We start from the raw sequence: 13,764 nt of genomic DNA, 5'->3' as shown, positions 1-13,764 counted from the left end.
TGTTTTTGGGTTCTATGGTATATTTTTGGGGTCTATGGGTTATTTTTGGGTTCTATGGGGTATTTTTGGGTTCTATGGGGTATATTTGGGGTCTATGGGGTATATTTGGGGTCTATGGGGTATTTTAGGGTTCTATGGGGTATTTTGGGATCTATGGGGTGTTTTTGGGTTCTATGGGGTATTTTGGGATCTATGGGGTATTTTGGGGTCTATGGGGTATTTTAGGGTTCTATGGGGTATTTTTGGGATCTATGGGGTATTTTGTTGTCTATGGTGTCTATGGGATATTTTGGGGGTCTATGGGGTATTTTTGGGTTCTATGGGGTATTTTAGGGTCTATGGTGTATTTTTGGGATCTATGGGGTATTTTGGGATCTATGGGGTGTTTTTGGGTTCTATGGGGCATTTTGGAGTCTATGAGGGATTTTGGGGTCTATGTGGTATATTTGGGGTCTATGGGATATTTTGGGGTTCTATGGGGTATTTTTGGGGTCTATGGGGTGTTTTTGGGGTCTATGGGGTATTTTGGGGTCTATGGGTTATTTTTGGGGTCTATGGGGTGTTTTTGGGTTCTGTGGGGTATTTTGGGGTCTATGGGGTATCTTGGGGTCTATGTGTTATTTTTGGGGTCTATGGTGTCTATGGGGTATTTTGGGGTCTATGAATTATTTTTGGGGTCTATGGGGCATTTTGGGACCTATGGGGTATTTTGGGTTCTACGGGGTATTTTTGGATCTATGGGTTATTTTTGGGGTCTATGGGGTATCTTAGGGTCTATGGGTTATTTTTGGGGTCTATGGGGTCTATGGGGTATTTTGGGGTCTATGGGGTATTTTTGGGGTCTATGGGGTCTATGGGGTATTTTGGGGTATTTTTGGGGTCTTTGGGGTATTTTTGGGGATCTTTGGGGTATTTTAGGGCTCTATGGGGTATTTTTGGGGTCTATGGGGTGTTTTTGGGTTCTATGGGGTATTTTTGGGGTCTATGGGGTGTTTTTGGGTTCTATGGGGTATTTTGGGATCTATGGGATATTTTGGGATCTATGGGGGTATTTTGGGGGGTCTATGGGGTATTTTAGGGTTCTATGGGGTATTTTTGGGGTTCTATGGGGTATTTTTGGATCTATGGGGTATTTTTCGGATCTATGGGTTATTTTGGGCTCTACGGGGTATTTTTGGGATCTATGGGGTGTTTTTGGTGTCTATGGGTTATTTTTGGGGTCTATGGGGTCTATGGGGTATTTTGGGGTATTTTTGGGGTCTATGGGTTATTTTTAGGGTCTATGGGGTATTTTGGGTTCTATGGGGTATTTCTGGGTTCTATGGGGTATTTTGGGGTCTATGGGGTCTATGGGGTATTTTGGGGTATTTTTGGGGTCTATGGGGGTATTTTTGGGGGTCTATGTTGTATTTTAGGGTTCTATGGGGTATTTTTGGGATCTATGGGGTATTTTGTTGTTTATGGTGTCTATGGGGTATTTTTGAGGTCTATGGGGTATTTTGTGGTCTATGGGTTATTTTTGGGTTCTGTGAATTATTTTTGGGTTCTATGGGGCATTTTGGGTTCTATGGGGTATATTTGGGGTCTATAGGGTATTTTTGGGGTCTATGGGTTTTTTGTGGTCTAAGGGGTATTTTAGGGTTCTATGGTTTATTTTTGGGTCTATGGGTTATTTTTGGGTTCTACGGGGTATTTTTGGATCTATGGGGTATTTTTGTGGTCTATGGGGTATTTTAGGTTTCTATGGGGTATTTTAGGGTTCTATGGGGTATTTTTGGGTTCTATGGGATATTTTGGGATCTATGGGGTATTTTAGGGTCTATGGGGTATTTTGGGTTCTATGGGGGTATTTTTGAGGTCTATGGGGTGTTTTGGGTTCTATGGGGTATTTTTGGGGGTCTATGGGGTATTTTTGGGTTCTATGGGTTATTTTGGGATCTATGGGGTATTTTTGGGTTCTATGGGGTATTTCTGGGTTCTCTTGGTTATTCTGGGGTCTCAGGCCGTGGTGGAGGCCAGCAGCCGTCGCATCGTCAGCCTGGCCGGGCAGTGGGAGCGGCACCGCAGCCCCCTCCTCAATGAGTACAGGCAGCTCCGCGCTCTGAGGGACTCTGAGCAGGTGGGGAGGGGGCTGTGTGGGGTTGGGGGGGGGGCTTTTGGGGGGTCCCTTATGGGATTGGGGGGGGGCTTTTGGGGGGTCCCTTATGGGGTTGGTGGGGGGTCTCTTGGGGGGTCCCTTATGGGTTTGGGAGGGGGTGAGGATCCTTTATGGAATTGGGGGGGTCTTTTAGGGGGACCATTATGGGATTGGGGGGGGTCTTATGGTGGGGGGGGTCCCTTATGGGATTTGGGAGGGGGTGGAGGATCCTTTATGGAATTGGGGGGGGGTCTCTTGGGGGGGTCCTTATGGGATTTGGGGAGGGGGTGAGGGATCCTTTATGGGATTGCGGGGGGGTCTTTTGGGGGGGTCTCTTATGGGATTGGGGGGGGTCTTTTGGGGGGGGTCCCTTATGGGTTTGGGAGGGGGTGGGGGATCCTTTATGGAATTGGGGGAGGCCTTTTGGGGGGGGGATCCTTTATGGAATTGGGGGGGCCTTTAGGGGGGGTCCCTTATGGGATTGTGGGGGGTCTTTTAGGGGGGGATCCCTTATGGGTTTGGGAGGGGGTCTTTTGGGGGGGGTCCCTTATGGGTTTGGGGGGTCTTTTAGGGGGATCCCTTATGGAATTGGGGGAGGGTCTTTTGTGGGGGGTCCCTTATGGGATTGGGGGGGGGTCTTTTGGGGGGTCCCTTATGGGATTGGGGGGGGTCTTTTGGGGGGTCCCTTATGGAATTGGGGGGGGGTCTTTTGGGGGGTCCCTTATGGGATTGGGGGGGGTCTTTTGTGGGGGGTCCCTTATGGGATTGGGGGGGGGTCTTTTGGGGCGGGTCCCTTATAGGTTTGGGTTGGGGTGGGGGGTCCCTTATGGGATTGGGGGGGGTCTTTTGTGGGGGGTCCCTTATGGGATTGGGGGGGGTCTTTTGGGGGGTCCCTTATGGGATTGGGAGGGGGTGGGGATCCTTTATGGGATTGGGGGGGGTCTTTTGGGGGGGGTCCCTTATGGGTTTGGGGGGGGCCTTTTGGGGGGGGTCCGTTATGGGATTTGGGAGGGGGTGAGGGATCCTTTATGGAATTGGGGGGGGTCTTTTGGGGGGTCCCTTATGGGATTTGGGGGGGGCCTTTTGGGGGGGTCCCTTATGGGATTGGGGGGGGGGGTTTCGGGGGATCCCTTATGGGATTTGGGGGGGGTTCCCTTATGGGTTTGAGAGGGGGTGGGGGATCCCTTATGGAATTGGGGGGGGTCTTTTGGGGGGGTCCCTTATGGGGTTGGGGGGGGTCTTTTGGGGGGGTCCCTTATGGGATTGGGGGGGGGGGGGGGTCCTTTATGGAATTGGGGGGGGGTCTTTTGGGGGGTCCCTTATGGGATTGGGAGGGGGTGGGGGATCCTTTATGGAACTGGGGGGGGTCTTTTGGGGGGGTCCCTTATGGGCTGTATGGGATTGGGGGGGGGGCCTTTTTGGGGGGGTCCCTTATGGGATTGGGGGGGGGGTCTTTGGGGGGGTCCCTTATGGGATTTGGGGGGGGTCCCTTATGGGTTTGAGAGGGGGTGGGGGATCCTTTATGGAATTGGGGGGGGTCTTTTAGGGGGACCCTTATGGGTTTGGGAGGGGGTGGGGGATCCTTTATGGAATTGGGGGGGGGTCTTTTGGGGGGGGTCCCTTATGGGATTTGGGGGGGGGGTTTTGGGGGGTCCCTTATGGGATTGGGGGGGGTCTTTTGGGGGGACCCTTATGGGATTGGGGGGGGGTCTTTTGGGGGGGTCCTTTATGGAATTGGGGGGGGTCTTTTGGGGGGGGTCCCTTATGGGATTGGGAGGGGGGGGAGATCCTTTATGGAACTGGGGGGGGGGGTCTTTTGGGGGGTCCCTTATGGGATTGGGGGGGGTCTTTTGGGGGGGTCCCTTATGGGATTTGGGAGGGGGTGAGGGATCCTTTATGGAATTGGGGGGGGTGTTTTAGGGGGATCCTTTATGGAATTGGGGGGGGTCTTTTGGGGAGGTCCCTTATGGGATTGGGGGGGGGTCTTTTGGGGGGGGTCCCTTATGGGTTTTGGAGGGGGTGGGGGGTCTTTTGGGTTTGGGGACCCCCTTATGGGTTTGGGGTGCATTATAAGTTTGAGGTCCCTTATGGATTTGGGGTGTCCCCTTATGGGTTTGGGGTCCCTCTTATGGACTTAAGATCCCTTATGGGTTTGGGGATGTCCCTTATAGGATTGGGGTCCCTTAGGGTTTTGGGGTCCCTTATGTGTTTGGGGTGTCCCCTATGGGTTTGGGTTCCATTATGGGTTTAGGATCCCATATGGATTTGGGGTTCCTCTTGTGGGTTTGGGGTCCCTTATGGGTTTGGGGTCCCTTATGGACTCGGGTGCCTTATGGATTAGGGGTGTCCCTTTGGGGTTTCTTATGGGTTTGGGGTCTTGGGGCCCCTCTGTGGCTCTAGGATCCCTTTTCTTATGAGATTTAGAGCTTTAGGGTCCCCAGGGCTCCTCTTTTATATGGGATTACAGCCTTCAAAGCCCTTCTCCCTATAGAATCCCTATAGGATTCTCTTCATTCCCCATCCCTTCCCCATAGGTTTACAAGCTCCATGACAACCCTATAAGGGTTTGGGATCCCTTTTCTTATGGGATTTGGGTCTTTTAGGGTCTCCCATCCCATAACCCCCCCTTTACAGCTGGAATTCTCCAGCTATAGAATCCCTATAGAATCCCTATAGGATTCACTTCATTCCCCATAGGTTTATAAGCTCCATGACAGCCCTATAAGGGTTTGGGATCCCTTTTCTTATGGGATTTGGGTCTTTGGGGTCTTTTAGGGTCTCCCCTGCCCTAACCCCCCCTTTACCCCCAGCTGGAATCCTCCCGCTATAGAATCCCTATAGAATCCCTATAGGATTCACTTCATTCCCCATAGGTTTATAAGCTCCATGACAACCCTATAAGGGTTTGGGATCCCTTTCCTTATGGGATTTGGGTCTTTTAGGGTCTCCCATCCCATAACCCCCCCTATAACCCCAGCTGGAATCCTCCAGCTATAGAATCCCTATAGAATCCCTATAGGATTCTCTTCATTCCCCATCCCTTCCCCATAGGTTTACAAGCTCCATGACAGCCCTATAAGGGTTTGGGATCCCTTTCCTTATGGGATTTGGGTCTTTTAGGGTCTCCCCCTGCCCTAACCCCCCCTTTACTCCCAGCTGGAATCCTCCAGCTATAGAATCCCTATAGAATCCCTATAGAATCCCTATAGGATTCACTTCATTCCCCATAGGTTTATAAGCTCCATGACAACTATATAAAGTTTTGGGATCCCTTTCCTTATGGGATTTGGGTCTTTGGGGTCTTTTAGGGTCTCCCCATGCCCTAACCCCCCCTATAACCCCAGCTGGAATCCTCCAGCTATAGAATCCCTATAGAATCGCTATAGGATTCACTTCATTCCCCATAGGTTTATAAGCTCCATGACAGCCCTATAAGGGTTTGGGATCCCTTTCCTTATGGGATTTGGGGTCTTTTAGGGTCTCCCCATCCCCTAACCCCCCCTATAACCCCAGCTGGAATCCTCCAGCTATAGAATCCCTATATTTCCCTATAGAATCCCTATAGGATTCACTTCATTCCCCATAGATTTATAAGCCCCATGACAGCCCCATTAGGGTTTGGGATCCCTTTTCTTATGGGATTTGGGTCTTTTAGGGTCTCCCCTGCCCTAACCCCCCCTATAACCCCAGCTGGAATCCTCCAGCTATAGAATCCCTATAGAATCCCTATAGGATTCTCTTCATTCCCCATCCCTTCCCCATAGGTTTATAAGCTCCTATAAGGGTTTGGGATCCCTTTCCTTATGGGATTTGGGTCTTTTAGGGTCTCCCCCTGCCCTAACCCCCCCTTTACCCCCAGCTGGAATCCTCCAGCTATAGAATCCCTATAGAATCTCTATAGGATTCACTTCATTCCCCATAGGTTTATAAGCTCCATGACGACCCTATAAGGGTTTGGGATCCCTTTCCTTATGGGATTTGGGGTCTTTTAGGGTCCCCCATGCCCTAACCCCCCCTTTACCCCCAGCTGGAATCCTCCAGCTATAGAATCCCTATAGAATCCCTATAGAATCCCTATAGGATTCACTTCATTCCCCATAGGTTTATAAGCTCCATGACGACCCTATAAGGGTTTGGGATCCCTTTCCTTATGGGATTTGGGTCTTTTAGGGTCTCCCATCCCATAACCCCCCCTATAACCCCAGCTGGAATCCTCCAGCTATAGAATCCCTATAGAATCCCTATAGGATTCTCTTCATTCCCCATCCCTTCCCCATAGGTTTATAAGCTCCATGACAGCCCTATAAGGGTTTGGGATCCCTTTCCTTATGGGATTTGGATCTTTGGGGTCTTTTAGGGTCTCCCCCTGCCCTAACCCCCCCTATAACCCCAGTTGGAATCCTCCAGCTATAGAATCCCTATATTTCCCTATAGGATTCTCTTCATTCCCCATCCCTTCCCCATAGGTTTACAAGCTCCATGACAACCCTATAAGATTTGGGATCCCTTTTCTTATGGGGTTTGGGTCTTTTAGGGTCTCCCCATCCCCTAACCCCCCCTATAACCCCAGCTGGAATCCTCCAGCTATAGAATCCCTATAGAATCCCTATAGGATTCTCTTCATTCCCCATAGGTTTATAAGCTCCATGACAACCCTATAAGGGTTTGGGATCCCTTTTCTTATGGGATTTGGGTCTTTTAGGGTCTCCCCATCCCCTAACCCCCCCTTTACAGCTGGAATCCTCCAGCTATAGAATCCCTATAGAATCCCTATAGGATTCTCTTCTTTCCCCATAGGTTTATAAGCTCCATGACAACCCTATAAGGGTTTGGGATCCCTTTCCTTATGGGATTTGGGTCTTTGGGGTCTTTTAGGGTCTCCCCTGCCCTAACCCCCCCTATAACCCCAGCTGGAATCCTCCAGCTATAGAATCCCTATAGAATCCCTATAGAATCCCTATAGAATCCCTATAGGATTCACTTCATTCCCCATAGGTTTACAAGCCCCATGACAGCCCTATAAGGTTTTGGGATCCCTTTCCTTATGGGATTTGGGTCTTTTAGGGTCTCCCATCCCATAACCCCCCCTTTACAGCTGGAATCCTCCAGCTATAGAATCCCTATAGAATCCCTATAGAATCCCTATAGGATTCTCTTCATTCCCCATCCCTTCCCCATAGGTTTATAAGCTCCTATAAGGGTTTGGGATCCCTTTCCTTATGGGATTTGGGTCTTTGGGGTCTTTTAGGGTCTCCCCATCCCCTAACCCCCCCTGTACCCTCAGCTGGAATCCTCCAGCTATAGAATCCCTATAGAATCCCTATAGGATTCTCTTCATTCCCCATAGGTTTATAAGCTCCATGACAACCCTATAAGGGTTTGGGATCCCTTTTCTTATGGGATTTGGGTCTTTTAGGGTCTCCCATCCCATAACCCCCCCTTTACAGCTGGAATTCTCCAGCTATAGAATCCCTATAGAATCCCTATAGAATCCCTATAGGATTCACTTCATTCCCCATAGGTTTATAAGCTCCTATAAGGGTTTGGGATCCCTTTCCTTATGGGATTTGGGTCTTTTAGGGTCTCCCATCCCATAACCCCCCCTTTACAGCTGGAATCCTCCAGCTATAGAATCCCTATAGAATCCCTATAGAATCCCTATAGGATTCACTTCATTCCCCATAGGTTTCTAAGCTCCATGACGACCCTATTAGGGTTTGGGATCCCTTTCCTTATGGGATTTGGGTCTTTTAGGGTCTCCCCCTGCCCTAACCCCCCCTATAACCCCAGCTGGAATCCTCCAGCTATAGAATCCCTATAGAATCCCTATAGGATTCACTTCATTCCCCATAGGTTTATAAGCTCCATGACAACCCTATAAGGGTTTGGGATCCCTTTTCTTATGGGATTTGGGTCTTTTAGGGTCTCCCCATCCCCTTTACCCCCCCTATACCCCCAGCTGGAATCCTCCAGCTATAGAATCCCTATAGAATCCCTATAGGATTCACTTCATTCCCCATAGGTTTATAAGCTTCATGACAGCCCCATTAGGGTTTGGGATCCCTTTTCTTATGGGATTTGGATCTTTGTGGTCCTTTAGGGTCTCCCCCTGCCCTAACCCCCCCTATAACCCCAGCTGGAATCCTCCAGCTATAGAATCCCTATAGAATCCCTATAGAATCCCTATAGGTTTCACTTCATTCCCCATAGGTTTACAAGCCCCATGACAGCCCTATTAGGGTTTTGGGATCCCTTTCCTTATGGGATTTGGGTCTTTTAGGGTCTCCCATCCCATAACCCCCCCTATAACCCCAGCTGGAATCCTCCCGCTATAGAATCCCTATAGAATCTCTATAGGATTCACTTCATTCCCCATAGGTTTATAAGCTCCATGACAGCCCTATAAGGGTTTGGGATCCCTTTCCTTATGGGATTTGGGTCTTTTAGGGTCTCCCATCCCATAACCCCCCCTTTACAGCTGGAATCCTCCAGCTATAGAATCCCTATAGAATCCCTATAGGATTCACTTCATTCCCCATAGGTTTATAAGCTCCTATAAGGGTTTGGGATCCCTTTCCTTATGGGATTTGGGTCTTTTAGGGTCTCCCATCCCATAACCCCCCCTTTACAGCTGGAATCCTCCAGCTATAGAATCCCTATAGAATCCCTATAGGATTCACTTCATTCCCCATAGGTTTATAAGCTCCTATAAGGGTTTGGGATCCCTTTCCTTATGGGATTTGGGTCTTTTAGGGTCTCCCATCCCATAACCCCCCCTTTACAGCTGGAATCCTCCCGCCGTCTGGCCGAGATCCGGACCCTCCATGAGCGCAGTCGATCTGCAGCCGAGGAGGCGCGAAGGAAGGAAGAGCTCTACAAACAGCTGGTCAATGGGGGGATATAAAGGGGGTTGGGGGGCTGATATAGGGGGCATTATATTGGGGTTGGGGGTCTGATATATGGGGCCTTATTGAGGGGGTCCAATATGTGGGGCCTTATACTGGGGTTGGGGGTCCGATATATGGGGCCATAGATTGGGGGGGTCTGATATATGGGGCCTTAGATTGAGCGGGGTCTGATATATGGGGCCTTAGATTGGGGTTGGGGGTCTGATATATGGGGCTTTAGATTGGGGTTGGGGGTCTGATATATGGGGCATTAGATTGGGGTTGGGGTCTGATTTATGGGGCCTTATATTGGGGTTGGGGTCTGATATATGGGGCCTTATATTGGGGTTGGGGGTCTGATATATGGGGCCTTATATTGGGGTTGGGGGTCTGATATATGGGGCCTTGTATTGGGGTTGGGGGTCTGATATATGGGGCTGTATATAGGGGTTGGGGGTCTGATATATGGGGCCTTATATTGGGGTTGGGGGTCTGATATATGGGGCCTTATAAATGGGGGGGGTCTGACCCCAAATATGGGGGTTATGGGGTGTTGGGATCCCAAATATGGGGGTTATGGGGAGTTGGGACCCCAAATACGGGGGGTTATGGGGTCTTGGTGGTTATGGGGTGTTGGTGATTATGGGGTGAGGGTGGTTATGGGGTGATGGGGGTTATGGGGTGGGGGTGTCTATGGGGTGGGGGTGGTTATGGGGTGGGGGTGGTTATGGGGGTATCTATGCGGTGGGTGTTTATGGGGTGGGTGTTTATGGGGTGGGGTTGGTTATGGGGTGGGGGTGGTTGTGGGGTGTCTATGGGGTGGGGGGTTATGGGGTGGGGGTGGTTATGGGGTGACGGGGTTATGCGGTGATAGGGGTTATGGGGTGGGGGTGGTATTGGGGTCTTGGTGGTTATGGGGTCTTGGCGGTTATGGGGTGGGGGTGTTTATGGGGTGGGGTGGTTATGGAGTGGGGTGTCTATGGGGTAGGGTTGTTATGGGGTGATGGGGGTTATGGGGTGGGGGTGGTTATGGGGTGGTTATGGGGTTATGGTGGTTATGGGGTGGGATGGTTATGGGGTGTTTATGGGGTGGGGTGGTTATGGGTTGTTATGGGGTGGGTAGTTATGGGGTGAGTGGTTATGAGGTGGGTAGTTATGGGGTGAGTGGTTATGGGGTGGGTGGTTATGGGGTGAGTGGTTATGAGGTGGGTAGTTATGGGGTGAGTGGTTATGGGGTGGGTGGTTATGGGGTGGGGTGGTTATGGGGTGATGTGGTTATGGAGTGGGTGGTTATGGGGTGGTTATGGGGTGGGGGTGGTTATGGGGTCTTGGTGTCTATGGGGTGGTGGTGTTTATGGGGTGGGTTGTTATGGGGTGGGTGGTTATGGGGTGGGGGTGGTTATAGGGTGGGGGTGGTTATGGGGGGTTATGGGGTGTTTATGGGGTGGGGTTGTTATGGGGTGGGGGTGATTTTGGGGTGATGGTGGCTATGGGGTGGGGGTGGTTATGGGGTCTTGGTGGTTATGGGGTGGGGGTGGTTATGGGGGGTTATGGGTGGTTATGGGGTGATGGGGGTTATGGGGTGGGGGTGGCTATGGGGTGGGAGTTATGGGGCGGTTATGGGGTGGGGGTGTCTATGGGGTGGGGGTGGTATTGGGGTGGGTTGTTATGGGTGTTTATGGGGTGGGGGTTGTTATGGGGTGTCTATGGGGTGTTGGTGTTTATGGGGTGGGGTTGTTATGGGGTGTTGGTGTCTATGGGGTGTGTGTTTATGGGGTGTCTATGGGGTGTTGGTGTTTATGGGGTGCCCCCCTTCCACGTGTCCCCCTGCAGCTGGTGGAGCTGGAGGCGCTGCCCCGCGACGTGTCTCGCGCTGTTTATACCCAGCGGATCATGGAGATCGTGGGCAACATCCGCAAACAGAAGGAGCAGATCGGGAAGGTGGGACCCTAATAGGGGGATATGGGGGGACAACAAATAGGGGGGGATGGGGGGTTGGGACCCCAAATATGGGGGTTATGGGGGGTTGGGACCCCAAATATGGGGGTTATGGGGGGTTGGGACCCCAAATATGGGGGGTTATGGGCTTTTGGGATCCCAAATACGGGGGTTATGGGGGGTTGTGACCCCAAATAGGGGGGTTATGGGGACCCCAAATATGGGGGGTTATGGGGGTTGGGATCCCAAATATGGGGGGTTATGGGGACCCCAAATATGGGGGGTTATGGGGACCCCAAATAGGGGAGTTATGGGGTGTTGGGACCCCAAATATGGGGGGTTATGGGGGGTTGGGACCCCAAATATGGGGGTATGGGGACCCCAAATATGGGGGTTATGGGGACACCAAATATGGAGGTTATGGGGACACCAAATATGGGGGGTTATGGGGCGTTGGGTCCCCAAATATGGGGGTTATGGGGCGTTGGGACCCCAAATATGGGGGTTATGGGGAGTGGAGACCCCAAATATGGGGGTATGGGGACCCCAAATAGGGGGGTGTGGGGACCCCAAATATGGGGGTGTGGGGACAACAAATATGGGGGGGTGGGGACCCCAAATAAGGGGGAATGGGGACCCCTAATATGGGGGGTGTGGGGTGTGGGGACCCCAAATAGGGGGGTATGGGGACAACAAATAGGGGGGTATGGGGGATGTGACCCCAAATAGGGGGGTGTGGGGACAACAAATAGGGGGAGATGGGGACCCCAAATAGGGGGAGTATGGGGACACCAAATATGGGGGGGTATGGGGACCCCAAATAGGGGGGGTGTGGGGGGTTATGGGAGGGTATGGGGACCCCAAATAGGGGGTTATGGGGACCCCAAATAGGGGGGTATGGGGACACCAAATACGAGGGGTATGGGGGTTGGGACCCCAAATATGGGGGGTTATGGGGTGTGGGGACCCCAAATATGGGGGGTTTTGGGGTGCTGGGATCCCAAATATGGGGGTTATGGGGTGTGGGGACCCCAAATATGGGGGTTATGGGGGGTTGGGACCCCAAATATGGGGGTTATGGGGTGTGGGGATCCCAAATATGGGGGTTATGGGGTGTGGGGACCCCAAATATGGGGTTTATGGGGTTTTGTGACCCCAAATATGGGGGGTTATGGGGTGTGGGGACCCCAAATATGGGGGTTATGGGGTGTGGGGACCCCAAATATGGGGGGTTTTGGGGTGCTGGGATCCCAAATATGGGGGTTATGGGGTGTGGGGACCCCAAATATGGGGGTTATGGGGGGTTGGGACCCCAAATATGGGGGTTATGGGGTGTGGGGATCCCAAATATGGGGGTTATGGGGTGTGGGGACCCCAAATATGGGGTTTATGGGGTTTTGTGACCCCAAATATGGGGGGTTATGGGGTGTGGGGACCCCAAATATGGGGGTTATGGGGTGTGGGGACCCCAAATATGGGGGGTTATGGGGTTTTGTGACCCCAAATATGGGGGGTTATGGGGTGTTGGGATCCCAAATATGGGGGTTATGGGGTGTTGGGATCCCAAATATGGGGGGTTATGGGGTGTGGGGACCCCAAATATGGGGGTTATGGAGGTTGGGACCCCAAATATGGGGGGTTATGGGGTGCTGGGATCCCAAATATGGGGGGTTATGGGGATTGGGACCCCAAATATGGGGGGTTATGGGGGGTTGGGACCCCAAATATGGGGGTTATGGGGTGTTGGGACCCCAAATATGGGGGGTTATGGGGACCCCAAATATGGGGGTTATGGGGAATTGGGATCCCAAATATGGGGGGTTATGGGGTGTGGGGACCCCAAATATGGGGGTTATGGGGACACCAAATATGGAGGTTATGGGGACACCAAATATGGGGGGTTATGGGGGATTGGGATCCCAAATATGGGGGGTTATGGGGTGTTGGGACCCCAAATATGGGGGTTTATGGGGTTGTGACCCCAAATATGGAGGTTATGGGGAGTTGGGACCCCAAATATGGGGGTTATGGGAGTTGGGACCCCAAATATGGGGGGTTATGGGGTGTGGGGACCCCAAATATGGGGGTTATGGGGTGTGGGGACCCCAAATATGGGGGTTATGGGGTGTTGGGACCCCAAATATGGGGGTTATAGGGACCCCAAATATGGGGGGTTATGGGGGTTGGGACCCCAAATATGGGGGTTATGGGGTGTTGTGACCCCAAATATGGGGGTTATGGGGTGTGGGGATCCCAAATATGGGGGTTATGGGGTGTGGGGACCCCAAATATGGGGGTTATGGGGTGTGGGGATCCCAAATATGGGGGTTATGGGGTGTGGGAACCCCAAATATGGGGGTTATGGGGTGTGGGGATCCCAAATATGGGGGTTATGGGGTGTGGGGACCCCAAATATGGGGGTTATGGGGTGTGGGGACCCCAAATATGGGAGGTATGGGGACGCCAAATATGGGGGGTATGGGGACCCCAAATAGGGGGGTATGGGGACCCCTAATATGGGGGGAATGGGGACCCCAAATAGGGGGAGTTATGGGGACCCCAAATAGGGGGGTATGGGGACCCCTAATATGGGGGGAATGGGGACCCCAAATAGGGGGAGTATGGGGACAACAAATATGGGGGAATGGGGACCCCAAATATGGGGGGTATGGGGGGTTGGGACCTCAAATATGGGGGTTATGGGGGTTGGGACCCCAAATATGGGGGGGCTTGGGAGGTCCCGGTGGTTCTCAGGGGGGGGATTTGGGGGGTTTCTATGGGGTTTGGGAGTTATTGGGTCTT

General features: G+C 51.9%; 1 protein-coding gene across 1 annotated transcript in view; it reads left to right on the top strand.

The window, feature by feature from the left end:
• The first annotated feature begins 1,945 nt into the window (after window positions 1-1,945).
• LOC146751052 (coiled-coil domain-containing protein 22-like) overlaps window positions 1,946-13,764 on the top strand; it is an 18,385-nt gene continuing 6,566 nt past the window's right edge. The window contains exons 1-3 of the mRNA XM_085535714.1: window positions 1,946-2,119; window positions 8,922-9,023; window positions 10,858-10,965. Of these exons, the coding sequence (XP_085391840.1) occupies window positions 1,961-2,119; window positions 8,922-9,023; window positions 10,858-10,965 (369 nt within the window). The 5' untranslated portion in view covers window positions 1,946-1,960. The remainder of the gene's footprint in view (window positions 2,120-8,921; window positions 9,024-10,857; window positions 10,966-13,764) is intronic.

This window comes from Coturnix japonica, unplaced genomic scaffold, assembly GCF_054131305.1.
Source record: "Coturnix japonica strain WE unplaced genomic scaffold, WE-NBRP24 Scf160, whole genome shotgun sequence".
Taxonomy (NCBI): Eukaryota; Metazoa; Chordata; class Aves; order Galliformes; family Phasianidae; genus Coturnix; species Coturnix japonica.
This window is presented reverse-complemented; position numbering and strand designations above follow the sequence as displayed.